This window comes from Phyllobates terribilis, unplaced genomic scaffold (genome assembly GCF_046119375.1).
Source record: "Phyllobates terribilis strain yellow unplaced genomic scaffold, ASM4611937v1 Scaffold_7__3_contigs__length_470593459, whole genome shotgun sequence".
NCBI lineage: Eukaryota > Metazoa > Chordata > Amphibia > Anura > Dendrobatidae > Phyllobates > Phyllobates terribilis.
In genome coordinates this window covers 235,574,210-235,595,499 of record NW_027362767.1, presented here as the reverse complement: position 1 = coordinate 235,595,499, position 21,290 = coordinate 235,574,210, and the positions used below count along the sequence as shown (strand labels likewise).

At 43.2% G+C, this 21,290-nt stretch overlaps 2 protein-coding genes across 4 annotated transcripts in view; one reads left to right on the top strand and one right to left on the bottom strand.

Annotated features, from left to right (window-relative positions):
* ARHGAP4 (Rho GTPase activating protein 4) overlaps nucleotides 1-12,887 on the top strand; it is a 102,325-nt gene extending 89,438 nt beyond the window's left edge. For all 3 annotated transcript variants that reach the window (XM_073639829.1, XM_073639828.1, XM_073639830.1), the window contains exons 20-23: nucleotides 999-1,088; nucleotides 1,562-1,708; nucleotides 7,803-7,902; nucleotides 8,117-12,887. In XM_073639829.1, the coding sequence (XP_073495930.1) occupies nucleotides 999-1,088; nucleotides 1,562-1,708; nucleotides 7,803-7,902; nucleotides 8,117-8,323 (544 nt within the window). In that variant the 3' untranslated portion in view covers nucleotides 8,324-12,887. The remainder of the gene's footprint in view (nucleotides 1-998; nucleotides 1,089-1,561; nucleotides 1,709-7,802; nucleotides 7,903-8,116) is intronic.
* Nucleotides 12,293-20,728, bottom strand: LOC141154232 (caveolin-3-like). Its single transcript, XM_073639831.1, has 2 exons — nucleotides 20,480-20,728; nucleotides 12,293-13,346 (listed from the first exon to the last, which is right to left on the bottom strand). The coding sequence occupies exons 1-2, from the start codon at nucleotides 20,711-20,713 to the stop codon at nucleotides 13,005-13,007; spliced, it is 576 nt and encodes a 191-aa protein (XP_073495932.1). The 5' UTR covers nucleotides 20,714-20,728; the 3' UTR covers nucleotides 12,293-13,004.
* Nucleotides 20,729-21,290: the final 562 nt, after the last annotated feature.

Here is a 21,290-nt window from a genome sequence, read left to right as displayed (position 1 = left end):
AGGAAAGACAAAATGTGACACGAAGGGATGAGGGGAAGGGAGCCCAGACAGTAGGGAAAAGGGGGAGTGGAGACCTCCTAGGCTGATCTGATATCACCCTGTCTCTACAACTGACAACTAAAGACAGCAAGGGGAGACAGACACGGGGGAAGTAGCTTAGCTTGAGTCGACTTCAGAGAGATGGCACACACGTCCTCTTAGCACCAGAGAGGAAGTAAGAACTGCACTTGCTCCAAGCTTTCACAAGGGGTCATGTGAATATCACCGGCACCTCTGTGTAGAAACCAGGAAGTATTTAAACACCCAGGCCTGATTGTCAATTAGAGCAGGAGAGAGGTAGCCGCTGGGTCCTAGAGTGAGACAGCTAAGAAGGTGTCTGTAATGCCAAACGAATGGATCTCCTGCAACCAAATGCTGGGCGACTGTCTGGCACATCTGACACACCCGTGACACCCACTCCTGGCTCCAAGACTTCTTTCGAGCTGCACCTATTCTTTGGAATGCTCTACCCCAAGAAATTAGGACTAACCACAATTTACACAGTTTGAGGCGCTTCCTAAAAACACATCAGTTTAGGGCACCTATCACGTTCCCTAATCGACGTCCTCTTATATATTTATATATTTATAGCCCACTCACTATTTCTCTGAACGTACAGTAATTCTCCATCAAACTCCACCGCACCCAAAACCACTACAAATATTGGGTGGTGATGAGCTCATGCACCCTTTATCTATCCCCTATTCCCTCAAGATGGCCGGACCATCATTGTAAATAAGCCCCTGTACTTTGTGTCACCCCCACCTCATTGTAGATTGTAAGCTCTTACGAGCAGGGTCGTCATTATTTTTGCTTTAATTATTGTATTTAACTTTGTTACTTATGACTGTTGTATATGAACCTCTGAATTGTAAAGCGGAATATGTTGGCGCTATATAAATAAAGATTATTATTATTATTATGTGTATATATGACTATGGACTGCTCACTAATTATAGATCAGAGAAAAAGCTGGAGCAACGTGCTCTTAGGAAGGAAGCAGAGTCCAGCACCGCCGTCACACCGGACGATATTGTTGAACCCAGCAGGTAAGAGATCAACTTGCTGGGTGTTGGGCAGTTGCCTCCTAAGGTGCTGTGGTGTCTATCCTCACCTGATGTCAGATCTGGCAGGAGAGTATGCCCACACAACCCCTTTAACAAACTGTTATATAATACTAAAAAAAGAAGGTCTACAGTGTACAGGTTACCAGTAATCTGAGCAGCAGCACCCAATGCCAAGCAGCAGCTGCAAAAGCAAGTACAATCTTAAGTTCCATATAATGATAAATAAAACCTGTGACCTGAATATTATTTTGCCCCTATATATCCTATTTAAGGCTTGAGCAAGAAGGCGCTTCTGTAAAAATATTGCAGGAGCTGGAGCGGAAAAATACTTGGGTGTGGAGTAAGGTAGTTGTATTGTTATATAAGAAAGAGTTCTTTACAGTACAAGTAGTTAACCTTTGGAATAATCTAGTAGAGTTGACACACTAACCAATGTTTGCTTACCATTCTCTTAGGTTACGAGTAAATTCTGATAGCGCATGCTCCCCCAGAAAACGCAGTGAGGGAAGCCCTATCCGAAAAATCAGCCCATTCATGGACTCCTCCAGGATTCCTTTCCCGATGGCTCACCCTGGTCCAAGGCTGCTAAGTCACATCGAAAGGTAAGACGGAAGACGGGAGTGAGAGACACATGAAAATCTATCCCATAACTATGTAATCTATCTACTATCTATCTATTATCTATCTATTATCTATTGTGAGGTAGCGCTATTGATCATGTTGGGGGGGCACTCACTTCACGGGGTCAATTAAAGCACACATGCAACGGTTTCCAGTAAACTAAAGTCCAGCAGTTTATCACTCATCATAAACTGCTTATAACATCGTCCATCTCAGTGGCTCTCAGGACTGTTACACACGTAACATCCTAGAGCCTTTCCAGTGACAGATATGCCCACTTGGCTTCAGATACAGTCTTCAGCAAGGTATCAACACTTAATGTCCATATCAAGCACCGTCTTTCACCTTTTCCGGGTCTTAGCTGCTTCTATTAGCTCTGTTCTGCCAAAGCTGTGGTTTAAGGCTCACCAGACGTGGTCTCCAGGCCACGTGCCTTCCAGGGCTAATGGTGTCCCAGACACAGGGATCAGGTCTCTTGCCTCCTTGTGTTTCAAAACCACCCGGATATACAGGGTGGTCCAAAAGTAGGTGGACAGAAAGTGTAATAAGGTTATGAAGGTGGAGATTTATCAAACACTAAATTGCAGCCGCCTGTCTGGATCATCCTCCAATAAACCATGAATTAGACGTGGACGATAAGCTTTCCACCTAATAGATTTCAGGATTCGCATGATAGAAGCTCGTGAAATTCCCAATTCCAAAGAGGCTTTTCTGGTGACTTTTTTGGACTCTGAACAAATGTTTCAGCAACAAGTTGTTTATTATCTTCTGTACAGACTGTTTTGGGTCGAGCAGTTTTTGGAGCATTAAGGATTGAGCCAGTGGCATTGAATTTGGCACGAATGCGGTAAATGGTTTGTCTCTTTGGGGCTTGAGTACCAAATGTTTACACCCAATTTTGCTCTAATGGTTTCAGCATTTTGAGATTTCCAATACTGTGTTAAAATCCATTTTCATTTATCTGTATTTAAATTATTTGCCATTATGTGTTATCTGAATTATCTGAAAAGAAAACAGATTTGGGGGAGATCTATCTGTGAAAACTAGATCTGTGAAACTGGTTCAGTTGCCCTTAGCAACCAATCAGATTCCACCTTTCATTTTCCAAAGAGTCTGTGAGGAATGAAAAGTGGAATCTGTAACATCCCTGGCGGCGTGCTGGCATAGCTTACCACCTCCCACCATGCAAGACCGCCATCTTACCTATCAATCCAGGCTGCACACTTTGCCCCAGTACCTGCTGTGTCTCTTGTCTGATTGCTTAGGGCGGCGGCGCGGCTAGTGCCTGATTCTTATAGTTACTGTGTGCGCACTCCTAATGCCTCCCCAGCCTATTGCTGTGAGTCACTGGATACTTAAACCCCCTCCACCCAGTAGGGGGTGCCTGAGCAACACTTTCATTCAGTGTGTTCTGTGCAACTGAGTTGCCAGGTCCTGTCCTGTATCTTGTCTGTTCCGCCACCCTGGGGGCTGTATACCCAGGCCTGTTGCCTGTATCTGTGACTTCTAGTCTGTTTCCACCACCCTGGGGGCTGAGTTCCCAGGCTCGTTCCTGTATCTTGTTCCTGGTTCAGTTCCTGTCTGAACAGTGTCCTAGCCCGTTACCTGTTTGTCTCTATGTCCGAACCTTCCCTTTTCCTGCAGTGTCTGAACCTGCACCTAACTCCAACTCGTTGTCTCTGTACTTCTGTTTGTGAGTTTTGTGTCCACTCGCTACTTCATTGTAAGTACCTTGTGTGTATCTGGTTCTGCTTGTCCCGTTTCCCTGCCTCCGTATCTACCTCCTGTGTTCCAACTATCTTCCTGTATTTTCCAGTCTGTTCCATGTGAACAGAGCCCTGTCCTGTCTGCCTGCACCTTCTGCTCTGTTCTGCTCTGCTTGTTCACCGCACCTGCGGGTTTTGTTCTGCTCTGCTCTGCTTGTTCACCCCACCTGCGGTTCCACTCTGCTCTGCTTGTTCACCGCACCTGCGGTTCCGCTCTGCTTGTTCACCGCACCTGCAATTCCGCTCTGCTCTGCTTGTTCACCGCACCTGTGGTTCCGCTCTGCTCTGCTTGTTCACCGCACCTGCGGTTCCGCTCTGCTCTGCTTGTTCACCGCACCTGCGGTTCCGCTCTGCTCTGCTTGTTTACCGCACCTGCGGTTCCGCTCTGCTCTGCTTGTTCACCGCACCTGCGGTTCCGCTCAGCTCTGCTTGTTCACCGCACCTGCGTTTCCGCTCTGCTCTGCTTGTTCACCGCACCTGCGGTTCCGCTCTGCTCTGCTTGTTCACCGCACCTGCGGTTCCGCTCTGCTCTGCTAGTTCACCGCACCTGCGGTTCCGCTCTGCTCTGCTTGTTCACTGCACCTGCGGTTCCGCACTGCTCTGCTTGTTCACCGCACCTGCGATTTTGCTCTGCTCTGCTTGTTCACCACACCTGCGGTTTCGCTCTGCTCTGTTTGTTCACCGCACTGGCGGTTTCGCTCTGCTCTGCTTGTTCACCGCACCGGTGGTTTCGTTCTGCTCTGCTTGTTCACCGCATTGGCGATTTCGCTCTGCTTGTTCACCGCATCTGCTTTTTCGCTCTGCTCTACTGTCAACCGCACCTGCGGCTCTGTTCCTGTGTCCCAGTCTGTACTGGTCCCTATCCTGCCTGCGTTCCTACCTGCCAGTACCCTCCTGTCTGCATGTCAGCCGTGCCTGCCAATACCCACCTGTCTTCATACCAGCCGTGCCTGCCAGTACCCACCTGTCTGTATGTCAGCCTAACCTGCCTGTTCCTGCATTCCCCGGTGTGGGTCAACAGCTGTTACCGGGGTCTGACCTGGAGTAGCACCTGGTCCCTCTGCTCGGTTCCTCCCTGGTTCACGGAGTCGACTGAGCCGCCGTGTGACCTTGGTCGGACCGAGTTGATACTTAGTTACGCCCCTTCAGGCAATCCTCGGTTCATGGTCCAGTGGGATCACTAATCAAGCTCACGCCAGTCAGCCCGGGTGCGAGCGTAACAGAATCTGATTGGTTGCTAAGGGCAACTGAGCCAGTTTCACTTTACACCATGTTTGATAAATCTCCCCCTTCATAACCTTATTACACTTTCTGTCCACCTACTTTTGGACCACCCTGTATATATCCTCTATGCGCCCAGGACCTGTGATGATGTCACAGTCATGTGATCAGTCACCTGAAGGGGAGGTACGTGGTCAACCAGAACACACCCCCTCAGACATTTTGTCAATGCAGCAAGCCGCTGCATTACCCTATCTACTATCTATTATCTATCTGTTTATTATCTATCTATTATCAGTATAGACCAAAAGTTTGGACACACCTTCTCATTTAAAGATTTTTCTGTATTTTCATGAATATGAAAATTGTACATTCACACTGAAGGCATCAAAACTATGAATTAACACATGTGGAATTATATACTTAACAAAAAAGTGTCAAACAACTGAAAATAGCACCCCATCACTCTCCCTCTTGGTCAAATAGCCCTCACACAGCCTGGAGGTGTGTTTGGGGTCATTGTCCTGTTGAAAAATAAATGATGGTCCAACTAAACGCAAACCGGATGGAATAGCATGCCGCTGCAAGATGCTGTGGTAGCCATGCTGGTTCAGTATGCCTTCAATTTTGAATAAATCCCCAACAGTGTCACCAGCAAAGCACCCCCACACCATCACACCTCCTCCTCCATGCTTCACGGTGGGAACCAGGCATGTAGAGTCCATCCGTTCACCTTTTCTGCGTCGCACAAAGACTCATCAGACCAAAGCACAGACTTCCACTGGTCTAATGTCCATTCCTTGTGTTCTTTAGCCCAAACAAATCTCTTCTGCTTGTTGCCTGTCCTTAGCAGTGGTTTCCTAGCAGCTATTTTACCATGAAGGCCTGCTGCACAAAGTCTCCTCTTAACAGTTGTTGTAGAGATGTGTCTGCTGCTAGAACTCTGTGTGGCATTGACCTGGTCTCTAATCTGAGCTGCTGTTAACCTGCGATTTCTGAGGCTGGTGACTCGGATAAACTTATCCTCAGAAGCAGAGGTGACTCTTGGTCTTCCTTTCCTGGGGCGGTCCTCATGTGAGCCAGTTTCTTTGTAGCGCTTGATGGTTTTTGCAGCTTTACTTGGAGACACTTTCAAAGTTTTCCCAATTTTTCGGACTGACTGACCTTCATTTCTTAAAGTAATGATGGCCACTCGTTTTTCTTATCTGCTTTTTTCTTGCCATAATACAAATTCTAACAGTCTATTCAGTAGGACTATCAGCTGTGTATCCACCAGACTTCTGCACAACACAACTGATGGTCCCAACCCCATTTATAAGGCAAGAAATCCCACTTATTAAACCTGACAGGGCACACCTGTGAAGTGAAAACCATTTCCGGTGACTACCTCTTGAAGCTCATCAAGAGAATGCCAAGAGTGTGCAAAGCAGTCATCAAAGCAAAAGGTGGCTACTTTGAAGAACCTAGAATATAAGACATATTTTCAGTTGTTTCACACTTTTTTGTTAAGTATATAATTCCACATGTGTTAATTCATAGTTTTGATGCCTTCAGTGTGAATGTACAATTTTCATAGTCATGAAAATACAGAAAAATCTTTAAATGAGAAGGTGTGTCCAAACTTTTGGTCTGTACTGTATCTATTATCTATCTCATATCTATCTTTCTATCCGTCCGTCTGTCTTTCTTTCTATTCGTCCGTCTGTCTTTCTATCCATCTGTCCTTCTTTCTTTCTATCCTTCTGTCCGTCTTTCTTTCTACCCGTCCATCTTCCTTTCTATCCTTCTGTCTTCCTTTCTATCCATCCTTCCGTCTTTCTTTCTGTCCGTCCGTCCATCTTTCTATCCGTCCGTCTGTCTTTCTTTCTATCCGTCCGTCTGTCTTTCTTTCTATCCGTCTTTCTTTCTATCCGTCCATCATTCTTTTTATCCATCTGTCTGTATTTCTTTCTATCCGTCAGTCCGTCCGTCTTTCTATCTGTCCGTCTGTCTTTCTATCTGTCTGTCCGTCTTTTTTTCTATCCGTCCGTCCGTCTTCCTGTCTAGCCGTCTGTCTTCCTGTCTAGCCGTCCGTCTTCCTTTCTATCCATCCGTCCGTCTTTCTTTCTATCTGTCCATCCATCTTTCTATCCGTCCGTCTGTCTTTCTTTCTATCTGTTTTTCTTTCTTTCTCTCCGTCCGTCCATCTTTCTTTATATCCGTCCCGTCTGTCTTTCTATCCGTCCGTCCGTCTTCCTTTCTATCCATCCGTCCGTCTTTCTTTCTACCTGTCCATCCATCTTTCTATCCGTCCGTCCGTCTGTCTTTCTTTCTATCTGTCCGTTTTTCTTTCTTTATATCCGTCCCGTCAGTCTTTCTTTCTATCTGTCCATCCATCTTTCTATCCGTCCGTCTGTCTTTCTTTCTATCTGTCTGTTTTTCTTTCTTTCTATCTGTCCGTCCATCTTTCTTTATATCCGTCCCGTCAGTCTTTCTTTCTATCCGTCCGTCCATCTTTCTATCTATCCGTCCTTCTTTCTTTATAACCGTCCGACTATCTTTCTTTATATCCGTTCGTCTTTCTTGCTATCCGTCTGTCCGTCTTTCTTTCTATCCATCCATTCATCCATCTTTCTTTCTGTCTGTCCATCTTTCTTTCTATCCATCCGTCTTTCTATCCGTCCGTTTTTCTTTCTATCCGTCAGTCCGTCTTTCTTTATATCCATCCCGTCCGTCTTTCTTTCTTTCTATCCGTCCGTCTTTCTTTCTATCCGTCTGTCTTTCTTTCTATCCATCCGTACGTCTTTCTTTCTATCCGTCCCGTCCGTCTTTCTTTCTATCCGTCCGTCTTTCTTTCTATCCATCCGTCCATCTTTCTTTCTATCCGTCCATCCATCTTTCTTTATATCCATCCCGTCCGTCTTTTTTTCTGTCCGTTCGTCTTTCTTGCTATCCGTCCGTCCGTCCGTCTTTCTTTCTATCCATTTATTCATCCATCTGTCTTTCTATCTTGAGACATTATATGTCAATTGATATTATAATAATTATATTCTGATTATATTTTTTAATTAGGTTATTTTTTTTTACTTGCTTTGTTCTATGTTCCCAGAACACCAGGGGAGAGGAGGAACCACGTGGACGGGCTGCATAAGGGGCCATCTGCAATGAAAGCCTGGCAAAGTGATCGTCAAGGCATAGAAGTAGATAAGGTCATTTTTCAAATTACTTTAATGTGGGTGGGAAAAGAAAAGTAAAAATTTACAAAGGGGAAGCTGCGGTCCTTTGTTCTGTCATATGGACTCTGCCTTGATCCTAATCATCTTTGTCAATGTTCACATCTTGCTGCTGAAACAGCGGATGCTGAATTTGTATTAATATCCAGATAAAATACTATTGCATTTGTGTCTCTTCTCTACACGACAGGATGTGACAAAAAACATGGACAGTGTTTTCAAAGAGCTGTTGGGTAAAGCAGCGCAGAGACACGGGGTCGTGGAGGAAGCGAGCGAAGTCACCAAAGCAGGGAAGCCCCGGGAGACTAAACCTCATGCGCCAAGTGCGTTCGAGCCGGTACGCGGGAGCCCAGCGGGCAAAAAGGGACCTCAAGGGAGAACCGTATTTCGAAGATGAATTTGAAGACAAAAATGGAACGTAGAATCCATTCATTTCCACGCGCGTCGGTCCGCCTGGGCACAGATCAGTACTGGACTGCTGGACAATAGGGGAAGGAGGGATATGTGATAATATTTACATTTACATTCGTTTCTATGTATCAGTCTATGTTACTGCCATAAACAAAAGCACAGGTGTGTGAGCTAAATGGAGCTTCTCCCTCCCCAAAAGAACCAGCGTGGCCAATGTCCAACCATTTGCGAAACACCGGGGGAGATAGAAAATACATATATAGACTGTTGACTGCGGATTTTGGCAGCGGCACCTGTCCAATGCTACAACCTTCATTTTGAACCCACTGGTATTTAGGTTTCCTGGCATCTAGACCAGGCTCCTTATCGGCATAATGATACCAGCAGGTTGGCACAAGCACAGCCAATAACACCACTAACGATCCCCCATCTTTTATACTGATCATACAATCAGCCAGCATCAGATTCTATGCGGGAAGGAACTAGACATTGTTAGAACGCTCACATTCCGAGAGATTCCGTCCACTTTTTTAGTACTTGTGAAGCGGCTTTCTTGTTACAGAGGGGTCAAGTTTACGCATAGTAGGAATTTAGTCACTTAAATATGACTACACTGCGAATAGCACAGGCACCGACAACCGGCGTGCAATGTCAAGGAGATTTATATAGATGTCACTAGGTGGCGCTAGCTGCACCATTTTACATTCTCTGCTTTCTATTGGGGGTCATTCTTTTCGCAATTGAGTGAAATATATTTAGTGGTACCTTAAAGGGTATCTGTCACCAGGTCAAAAGAGGGCAGTTTCTGCTTTTATTTGCTTCCCTGAATATTCTATTTTTTTGTATTTTTTAAAATCTGCCATACAGTTCCAAAGATATAGGCCTTTTTGTTTAGTACTAGTTTTTATGGATCTTTTCAAACAGGGCGTGGCTTGCAGGATCCTCAGGGGCGTGTCTTTAGGTTGTTTTGCATAATTACCATGTGAGCCATGCCCCTTTAGTAAAAACATAAGCCGTTAATAAAAAGGCCCATATCTCTGAAACTGTATGGCAGATTTAAAGCAAACAAAATACAGAATACTAAGGGGAGCAGGGGGAATAAAATAAGGGCAAAAAAGAGCCCATATTTGACCTAGTGTCAGATCCTCTTTAATAGGGCTAAGTTGGTCCATAATGTAAAAGTAATCATGGTTGTCAAATGGTTTAACTTTTAGTGTTATCCACCTACTTGTACTCCATGTGACCACTTTGTTTATAAGTTCTGTTGCCAAGGGTGATGTCCCCCTATGGCAATAAAGTATGGTGGTTACGCATGTGAGGTACTGTTTTCAATCTACATTATGCTCTCTGTACTCTGCAGCTGAAAATCTAAGGAAACTACATGTGTGATGTCACTTGATGGGGAACTGTAGGCCATTTAGTCTCAGCACACAACTCAGAGCACAATTTGGGATTTCTACACCGAGTTTTTAAAGTACCTTTATTTAATAAGAAATTAGCAGATCGGATTCCTTGCCACCAATTTCGGAGCCTACTTTCCGTAATGGGAAAACCCCTTTAATGGCCTTCGATGGACGTTTCTTCTTTAGAATTAAAGGGTTATACAGGAGCAAAGCCATATGGCGGCTACGTGGGCCTCTGAGAGGGGTCTCAGTCATGATTCTTTCATCCTTTGGTGTTGGGTGGCGAAACTTATCAGGCATTTTCATCATGTGTGGAAAAACCCAATACCATAATGGAGGCCTGTATGGCTTTCTGTAATGTAAACTCAAATCAATACTGAAAGTAAAACTATCCTTGCTGCCCATAGCAACCAATCAGAGCTCAGCTTTCAATTCTTAAACTGTTCAGGAAAAATGAAAGCTGAGAGCTGATTGGTTGCTATGGGTAACAGACAATTTTGTAGCCACAGTCACTTAAAGAGGGCCTGTCACTTGCCATAAATATATCATTTTCTCTCCTAGTGTAAATCACGTTGTTCTCCCAAATCTGACATTGTTTTTCTTTTTTTCCTGCTCCGCTCCATTCCCTGTATATAAATCTACCCTTTTAAGCCAAATAGGCGTAGCCCTGAGCTCTTCTCTATTGTCATCTTTTGAAGGACCACGCCCAGTTGGCCAAAAAGACTAGATTTTGTAGTACCGGACAACCCTTGTATACATTGTCTAAAGACGTCTCAAGGTTCATATATGACAGATATCGCTCATTATTAAAGTGAATTGACTTTAATGTGACACTTTTTTCTTCCTAGAAAATATTGTGTAAGATTTAAAAAGACAAATTATTCCGGATCAAAGGAATTTTACTGCTTTACAAACACTTATATCAGGAATGAGATATTCTCAATATATTCTTCAAACATATGCCAAATTATTGACGGTACAGGTTGCCCTTTTTTAGAGCTCTATTGGTCAGACTAAGGCTATGTTCACACATCATGGTTTTTTTTTTGGCTTCAATTTTCTGCAGCAAAACCTGATCTTCATGGGCATTTTGTTCAGGATTTTTCTTGCAGTTTTGGTGCTTTTTTTATGCGTTTTTGGTGCGTTTTTTTCACTGTTCTTCTGTCTCTTTTTATTCATGTACATAAAGTTCTGTGAAAAAAAGAATCCCATTCTATTTTGGCATCAAAAACGCTGAAAAAACACTGAAACTAATTTTGTTGCTTTTTTTTTAATGTTTTTTCAGCATTTTTTTCACCACCCATTATGTCCTATGGGTGGAAAAACTCTGAAAAAACACTGAAAGAAGTGACATGCTCTATTTTCCAAAAAAAAACTTGCAGGGCACAAAATCCTGAACAAAAAAAACCCCATGATGTGTGAACAGAGAATTCTGGTTTCTTATAGACTTTGCTGTTAATGCAAAACGCAGCTGAAAATTTGCATAAAAAACTGCATAAAAAAACGCTGAAAAAACCATGATGTGTGAACATAGCCTAAAGTCTAATTCAGACGTCCGTGGAACATCGTCCATGTTGCTCGGACTGGTCACAGGTATTCCTGACCCGAACTTGACAGCCTCTTATACAAGTCTGAACTAGGCCTAAAATGCAGCTCTAAAAACTGTTGCTTTGGAGGACCTGGTAGGTTCAATCATGACATGATGATTTCATTAGGAACTGTGTAATACCCCACTTCTCCTGTGGTGGCGCAACACAAAAATAAGACTTTCTGCAGGGACACCGTGTGATCTACTGGTCACGGGGCAGCCTTTTTACAAAAAGTCACTTTACAACCAGGCATCCCCTTTAACGTGAACCCTAAAAAACAGCTCTTAAAGGCGACCTGTTAATTGTCATAAATGTGTAACTTTTGCACCTGGTGTAAATGCCGCTGTTCCGCTGAGTCTGGTGCCACTTTTCTTTTGTCTCTACTCCTTTCCGTTCCGGAGATATGGCATTCTGCTTCATGTATATAAACCCAGACTTGTTAGCCAAGGAGGCATGATCCTCTGTGGGCGTTTTCTCGATGATCACACCCACTTGGCTAACAAGACTAGAGAGAAGAAAGTGCTATATCTCCGGAACGGAGAGGCGCAGGAAAAAAAGAAAAACAGCGCCGGATTCAGAAGAACAGCGGCTTTTACACCAGGTTAAAAAAAAATACATATTTATGACAAGTAACGGGTCCTCATTAAAGGAATATGCTAAATCATGTGGACTTGTTGGTTTTTACATGCCCAGTCGTATTGACCTGATTATTTTTTACGTCAATAATATCTAATTATAAGGATGTAACAGAGCTGAGCTGTACTCATACACACCATATTCAGTGCTCTGTCTATAATAAGCACATAGGCGCGCTAGAAAGCAAAAATAACATTTAGTAAAAGTTGCAGGAGGGCTATAGCATAGAAGCCAATAAATTCCACATTGTCCAGTTGCCACTTATTACTCCCTAAAAGCACCAATGATGAGTGTATTAACTGTTGTTTGACCATTTTTTTATAGCTATATCTCCCACGAAATAAACCATACAATATATACACAAAACATTTTTTATTATCATCCAGGAATGAGATATTCTCGTCAATGAGGCAGCTTACGGTTTCAATAAATTTCCCCTATTAATGGCACAAAAGACAGCTGAGGGTTCTTTTTTTATGGACCTTTTTTTCTTAGATCGTCTGTTCTTGTAGTTTTGCTTGTGGTTAAAGTCTTTTTTGGTGTATGTGCGTCATTTTCCAGCCTCGCCCTACAGTGTTGTCTCCCTCTGTCATTGCTTATACCGTGGCATAGCTCAGCACCCTGGCAGTTGGGTTACCGACGCTCTAGGGCACCCGTGTTCGGTGTGCCTTATCTGTTTGTAACCGTACACTATCCCATACCTTACTGTGACCTTCAAGTTTTGGAGAATAGTTTGACTTCTTGAATTCGGGGGCCCATGTGGAGTCTTTGAAGAACGTCTTCACGTTGATCTTCTGCGGCGATACATGCATAAGACTTTATAACAGAGGCCTTTTACCCTATACTCCTGCGCCAGATCTCACCAAAATACAGCTGTTTGTGCATACAGAGAAATGCCAATAAAACATGGTATTTATACCCACTTCTGTTTTGTGTGCTTCTTTGGGTTAGGGTCCATTGGCATCATGATATTAGTAATTGGGCATACTTAGTTGGCAGCTTCCCCCAGTGCCATTGTCTGTTGGTGCCAATTTGGTTTTCACACTTCTTTTCTGAGTGCCACGCGGATGCCACCCAGTGCTTTACCCACAGCCTCGAAGATTGGATCACAGAAGGTATGGAGACAAGCGGCGTAGAACTGGCCCAAGCATTGGATTTCCATTTGGTAACTCTTGACGCAAGGGACTACAGCCCAGATGTGACAGAATGAAAGGCAAGCAAAGAGGAAGCCCCATAGAAGGGCCAGCGGAAGGCCAAAAACAGCAGAGATCACGCGGTAAAACCAGTATTTGGTGACGGTAAAGGTGGTATTGCTGGCCTTCCACACCCCGTCAAAGCTGTGAATGCTGTCTGGTTCAGCGATTACATCCTCGAAATCCACCTGTAGGGAGATGACATGGACCAGTTAAGACCACTGCACTGTGGGACATTATATACTGTGAGCTGGCCAGTAGTGGTTTATATACATGATCTTCCAAGGTGTTAGGTTAGATGGCCTTAAAGAGAATCCATCACTTGTCATAAATAGAAAATGTTTTACCTGGTGTAAATGCCGCTGTTCTCCTGAATCTGGAGATGTTTTTTTTTAAATTCCTGCTCATCTCCGTTCCTGAGATATAGCCCTCTCTTTCCTGTATATAAATGTAGTCGTCTTAGTCAAATGGGCGTGGTGTAAAGAAGACTCCCACAGAGAATAGTTGAGTCTTACAAGACTAGATTTATATACAAGAAAGAAGGGGCCATATCTCAGGAACGGAGAGACGCAAGAGCAAAAGAAAAAGGTTGTCGGATTCAGGAGAACAGCGGCATTACCACCGGGTAAAAAAATTACATATGTATGGCAAGTAAGAGGCTCTCTTTAAAGGGGCTGTCCAAAATTAGAGTAAGGGCAGACAAGCATTATTCTTGTCTGTGTTCTCCCTGTGTGTACAACTCATGGACCAACATAAGTGAAAGGGCCAATTCACAGGAGCAATTTTCCGGTTTCACACATCTGGATATTTCCGGTACCGGAAAAAATGGTACCGGAGATATCCGTGCCCCGTGTGTGTTTTACGTGTTGCATCCGTGTGCGACACGTGTGCCGCATCTGGATCACACAGTTGGGCGCCTGGGAATCAGCGCTACAGGTAGCGCTGTTCCCAGGCGCCGGGTGCTGAACACTGCCCTCATCATAGTTCCCTGCCGGCGCAGTGATCACCGCCAGCAGGGACCATGATGAGGGTAGTAGTAGTCTGCTCCCGGTGTCCCCACCTGTAAAATTAAGAATAAAATAATAAAATCCATGTACTCACCTCTCCTAGATGTCTCCTGCTGTCATCTATGCGACCGCTGCTGCCGAGTAGCCGGGGAGAATGAGCGGCTCGCTGCAGCGGCTCATTCTCCCCCGCTTCTCTCAGTGGTCGCATGGATACAGCGAGGGACATCTAGGAGAGGTGAGTATAAGGATTTTATTATTTTATTCTTAATTTTACAGGTGGGGACACCAGGAGCAGACTACTACTACCCTCATCATGGTCCCTGCTGGTGCGGATCACAGCACCAGCAGAGAACCATGATGAGGGCAGCATTCAGCACCCGGTGCTTGGGAACAGCGCCATTCCCAGTGTTACGAGGATGTCATCCGTGTGGTACATTTTGTGGACCGTGTATCCACAATAAACGGACTTGTCTCTGTGTGGAGCACATGGACACACGGTCCGCAAAATCACACGGAGATGTGCACAGACCCATTAATTTGAATAGGTCTAAGTGTATCAGTGTCTCCAGTTCGTGTGGAAACTGTGACCACTCATACCGGAGATACTGACGTGTGAAAGAGCCCTAAAGGAATAGATTGCAACATGCATTAGTCTCATCTGTAATTTATGGATATGAATGTCCAGAGAATTTACACGTCCGAGTGGACAGCGCTACTCTGTTCCATAGGTTGTATCTGGTATTGCAGGTCATCTGTTTAGATTAATACCAGACACGACCGACCCATAGATGCAAGAGTGTCCCTGATTCTGGACACAAGGCAGATTATTTTTCTGATCCAGGACTATGGTACATGCTTTGGTTAGTGCTCGCTTACTATTTATACAGTATATTGGTGTTGGCTTAGATCATTTTTAGATATTTTTCACATCTGTAATCAGTAATTCTGCATTATTTAAAGAGCTAATTCCATGGATATAGGGGGGTCTGACCGCTGATCCTGAGCTGTCAATGAGACGGCTGTAAATAGCTGAGCGCTGATATGGCAGTCTCATAGCCCCGCTCTCGGGATCGCTGGGGGTCCCAGCTGTCGGCCCCCCAATGATAGGCATATCATTCCCTATTCTAAGGATAGAGGGATAACTTGTGATTTTGGGAAAACTCATTTAATGAGAGTTAGAGACAGTTTAATGTCCACTCTGGTCTCATCAGTGACTCAGGCTGCTGCTCTGTCCTCCTTCATGATTTATACTGCAGCTCTGCTCCTGTGTTTTTAACCCTAGACTGGCCTGTTTTTAACTTCAAGATGGAGTATTTTTTTTTTTACATTTTTCATGGCTCTAGAACTTTTTTATTTTTCCCCTGACAAGGTCACGTGGATGCTTGCTTATCATTTTTGACGCAGAGAAAAAAACAGCAATTCTGACAATGGGGTTTGCATGGTGCATTATCTTTTTTTAGGGTTCCATAAAACTCCACCAGCACTCATGGATACACCGCTGATGAGCCTCCTACAGAACATGGCATTAACTTCGAACTCAACCACTGCAGTGAGATATTGGGTGGATAGGAGCAGTGCCCTTACCATCCATTAGATCTACCATTGGATCTTTCTTCCAGAACTCACTATACAGCTTCCAGCTTGCCGGGGGGCAGTGCCGTCCTGGTGCCTGTGACATGTAAGCTATCCCATGCTCCAAGCCTTGCAGGGGCACTGTAGGTGGCCAAATCCACTAATCCCCTCTTCTATATATTTTGGGCCATGGCTAGCAGTCATTGCCAGAGCTAGCTTCACTGCTGCATGGTTATGAGCTTGGTGGAGAGTTATTTGAGAAGGTGTTTGGTGGATTTAGCTAAGACTGTTGTGTGGTTTTCGTTGTGTGTTAATCACCTTCTTCTGCTACTTTGGTTTTTCCCCATTCTCCACTCCCCGGTGTTATTCTCTGTTGTTTGTGTACATATATATTTGTATGATTGGTATTTTCCTTTATATCTGTTTGTATTACTTTGTTAGTCTGGTTGGTGTACTGCCATACACTACTACTTCCCTCTTCCTTGGGTGAGGGAAGGGAACAGACTGATGGCGAATTTAGGAGCTCAGACAAGGTACGAGGCCCCGGCGTCTTCACCTTCAGAAGTAATCCAGGGAACAGGGCCAGCTATGGCGCCCCTAGCGTTAGGGACAGGGTAGGAGCCCCTGGCTCTGGGATACCTGACAACAGTCGTGACATGTATACTAAGGAATTAAAAATCCTATTGTTTCTGAGCATGGAGAGGATTCTTAATAAAAGGTAAATTGCAGAATTTACCTTTTTATACAGTAGAGATGAAAAGTTTGGACACACCTTCTCATTTAAAGATTTTTCTGTATTTTCATGACTATGAAAATTGTACATTCACACTGAAGGCATCAAAACTATGAATTAACACATGTGGAATTATATACTTAAGAAAAAAGTGTGAAACAACTGAAAATATGTCTTATATTCTAGGTTCTTCAAAGTAGCCACCTTTTGCTTTGATGACTGCTTTGCACACTCTTGGCATTCTCTTGATGAGCTTCAAGAGGTAGTCACCGGAAATGGTTTTCACTTCACAGGTGTGCCCTGTCAGGTTTAATAAGTGGGATTTCTTGCCTTATAAATGGGGTTGGGACCATCAGTTGTGTTGTGCAGAAGTCTGGTGGATACACAGCTGATAGCCCTACTGAATAGACTGTTAGAATTTGTATTATGGCAAGAAAAAAGCAGCTAACAGTGGGGCTATAATGATAAGACAACCCCTTTAAGGCAGTACAACCATGGTCACATGGGCTGACGATGGCTGTAATAATGAGACAACCCCTTTAAGGCAGTACAACCATGGTCACATGAGCTGACGATGGCTGTAATGATGAGACAACCCCTTTAAGGCATTACAACCATGGTCACATGGGCTGACGATGGCTGTAATGATGAGACAACCCCTTTAAGGCAGTACAACCATGGTCACATGGGCTGACGATGGCTGTAATGATGAGACAACCCCTTTAAGGCAGTACAACCATGGTCACATGGGCTTACGGTGGCTGTAATGATGAGACAACCCCTTAAGGCATTACAACCATGGAAAATCTCTACTTAGCCGTGACTGTAGACCCACCAGCGGAGAGGTGTAAAGTCCAGGTACATGCTGACCACAGAGTCACGGAAGACCAGTCTGAACAGGGTCTTATTCCTTTAGGCCAAGCCTTGTGGTTGATTGTTGATATCACCAATTTCAGATTGGAGAGGGGAGAAAACGATCTGCCCCCGTGATAAATGCTTTATCTCAGTTCTGAAAACTTCCAGAAACACATGTGTAAAGAACACTAAAAGCTTCGCCCTTTTACATTAATGAGCTTTTTCCTCAGTGTGGTCGCCCCCTTTTTGGTTGGCGTTGTTGTTCGGAGGGGTTATTGCTCCGGGGACGGGCACTGAGGCGCTGCGGGATGCACTTATAAGGTGCACTAGTGCTGGGGTTTATGAGGATTCCATTAATTCCCTCTATATATTTGTCTCTGAGCGGAGGTGGATGTGGGCTGAGTCTCCAGCTGTCAGAGCTCTTCTGCGTTGTGTGACAGCAGCCCCCACCACCAGCAGCCACACGGGGACAGAAGCTGCCCTCGCCTGCAGTGTTAAATTTACACAGATCCCAAATAAACATGCCCCGACCCCAGAACCCCACCCAACCTTCTCTGTTTTACATAGGAGCATGTATTCCTGAGTCTATTGCTTATAATTCCGAATTATTAGATGAAAGACCAATGTTCTTAAAGGGGTTATTCCCATTTTTGAAAATTGGTATTGTCGGATAGAGCTTGTAAAAACAAGCACTTTTGCAATTTACGGCTTATTAAAATTCTTAGCCGTTCTTGAGATATTAAAACTTTTCTTATGTTTACAGCTCGTTACCTAGGAGATCGACCACCGCTGCTAGACAACACAACATGCACAGGACTTACAAACTCTTTTCTATTGAACTCGAAAACACATGTAAAGCTGGCCAAGATTGCTGTAGGTTCTAATCCCTGTCAGCTTTAGCACAGTGCTTACAAACTAGACAGCAGAGGTGGTCGGTCTCCTAGGTAACGAGCTATAAACAAAAGAAAAGTGTTAATATCTCAAGAACGGCTGAAAATATTAATTAGCAATAAATTGCAGAAGTGCTTGTTTTTACAAGTACTATCCAATAATATCCATCTATGAAGATGGAAATACCTCTTTAAGAGCAGAAAGCCATGGCTTTGGTCCTCTATCTGACCGCATCCATCTATGAAGATGGAAGTAAACCTTTAGTGCCAATATGCCCTTATATTTGAAATGCTACCTACTAAATGAGTTATAAGTTTCCTCCAGAAACAGCGCCACTCTTTACCATAGGCTGTATTTGGTATTGCAGCGAAGGCGCACTAGCTTAAATGCGTCTGAGCTGCCATTTTACATACAGTTTATGGACAAAGGTGGCGCTGTTTTTGGATTTTTTTTTTTTTTTTTAATCTCTTACAACACAATTCAAGTGTTTTCAATGCCTCCTGTAAATTAGAAGAAATCTATGAATAAGGATATCATCATCAATTCAGGACTGTCCAGCTGAAATAATGGTAACTGCAAGATATCATACATCACATACAGCCTTAAATGTCACTATAATGTAAATTAAAGGGCACCTGTCAAGATACTTTTACTACTGAAACTACTGGTATGGCTATATAGGTCCTATAAAAACAAGAAAAATGACACCTATCTCGCAATAATCCGATGTGCCAGAGCTGAGAAATCGAGCTTTAAAGCAACATACAAATTAGCCCGGAAGTGCACTTTGAGCACACTGACACGCCCCTGAGCACACTGACACGCCCCTGAGCACACTGACACGCCCCTAATGCACTTCCAGGCTACTTGGCATGTGCTTCAAAGCTTGATTTCTCAGCTCTGGCACATCGGATTATTACAAGACAGGTATCATTTTTATTGTTGTTCTAGGACCAATATAGCCGTACCACTAGTTTAAGTAGTAAAATTGATCCTTTCTAAGTACTTTGGAAAAGTCATGACACCCCCAAATGTAAAGGCATCTATTTCATATTGCCCCCCCAAAGACAAGTGTATTGTGGTGATTTCATAACTTAGAAAGTGCCCTAATTTCCCAATACAATCCTAATAAAAAGCAATGATCTTATAGGGGTTGTCCACTACGTTTTTTTATGGATGACCAAAGTGATCAATAAAAAGATTAGTGGGGTTCCTGGGTGTCAGAACTCCGCCGATTTTAGATGCAGACCAGCATCTATAAGAGCTGAACTGCAGTACATGATAGTGGCCACATCACAAAGTGCAGCGCTGCGGTGTCCTACTGTTTACATCCAGCCGCAAGAAGCATGGTGGGGGACACACAAAGAGCGGAAGTAGTGGACATATGTTCATGGATGATAGAGTAGATTAATCAATAGATACATGAGGATACAAAGATAGATAGATAGATAATAGATAGATAGATGATAGATAGATGATAGATAATAGATAATATATAGATCATAGATAGATAATAGATAGATAATAGATAGATAATAGATAGATAGATGATAGATAATAGATAAATAGATAGATAGATAGATAATAGATAGATAGATAATAGATAGATAATAGATAGATAGATAATAGATAGATAACAGATAGATAGATAATATATAGATAATAGATAGATAGATAATAGATAGATAATAGATTGATAATAGACAGATAATAGATAGATGATAGATAGATAGATAATAGATAGATGATAGATAATAGATAGATAGATAATAGATAGATGACTGATAGATAATAGATAATAGATGATAGATAATAGATAGATAATAGATAGGTAGATAGATAATAGATAATATATAGATAGATGATAGATAATAGATAGATAGATACATAATAGATAGATGATAGATAATAGATAGATAGATACATAATAGATAGATGATAGATAGATGATAGATAGATAATAGATAAATACATAGATAATAGATTGATAATAGATAGATAATAGATAGATAATAGATAGATAGATAGATAATATATAGATAATAGATAGATAATAGATGATAGATAATAGATAGATAATATATAGATCATAGATAGATAATATATAGATAATAGATAGATAATAGATGATATATAATAAATGGATAAATAATAGATGTTGTAGATTTAGAACAGTAATTAGATTATTTTTCTGTCATTCCTCAGATTGACTTCATGTTCCTATGTAATATTACAATCTTTCGTACATCTATATCTCTCTCACCTGCACCACGTCCTGGTTGATATTTTTGGGGTCCCTCTGCACTAAGTCGATCTCCTTGGTGAGGGTGTCAGGGAGGGTCTTGCTCTCCTTCGCAGGCTCCGAGTGCTGGATTTGGGCCATGCTCTGTTCCTTGGTCTTCCTCAGTAACTTCTTGCTCTGTCCGTGTCCTGCAGCTTCTGCTTGTAGGCTCTGCCCAGAGAGCTGCCCATGTGCAGAGGAGCCGCCCTCTCCCATTACCACTGGGGCACATCCCAGCACCAGGATCTGGGGCTCGCCGACTGTGGGTGACTCTGACCCTTCAGCCTCATTCTGTAGTTTATATTGTCATTATCCAACTACATCTACTTTTAGGAACTGTAAATGGGTGCAAGAGCTAAGGTCTTGTGGCTGTCTGCAGGTGTGAAGGTTTTTCATATGTAAATCACTATACAGTGGCTTGCGAAAGTATCCACCCCCTTGGATTTTTACCTATTTTGTTACATTACAACCTGTGTGTAAATACTTTTGTGATCCGATTTGTGTGTGATGCATCAGCACTAAATAGTCTAAGTTGGTGAAGTGAGAAAAATATAAGCATAAATTACATTTATGGAATCAAATATTTAAAAATTGGCATGTGCATATGTATTCATCCCTTTTCCGATGAAGCCCCTAAAAATTTCTGGTACAAGCAATGACCTTCACCACTAACCAAACACCACCATGAAGACCAAGGAGATCTCCAAACACCACCATGAAGACCAAGGAGATCTGCAAACACCACCATAAAGACCAAGGAGATCTCCAAACACCACCATGAAGACCAAGGAGA

Coding starts and splice junctions, on each gene's coding strand:
- LOC141154232 (XM_073639831.1), bottom strand. CDS start 20,713: ATGGGAGAGGGCGGCTCCTCTGCACATGGGCAGCTCTCTGGGCAGAGC. Junction 13,347..20,479: donor TCAACCAGGACGTGGTGCAG/GTGAGAGAGATA, acceptor ATCTCCCTACAG/GTGGATTTCGAGGATGTAAT.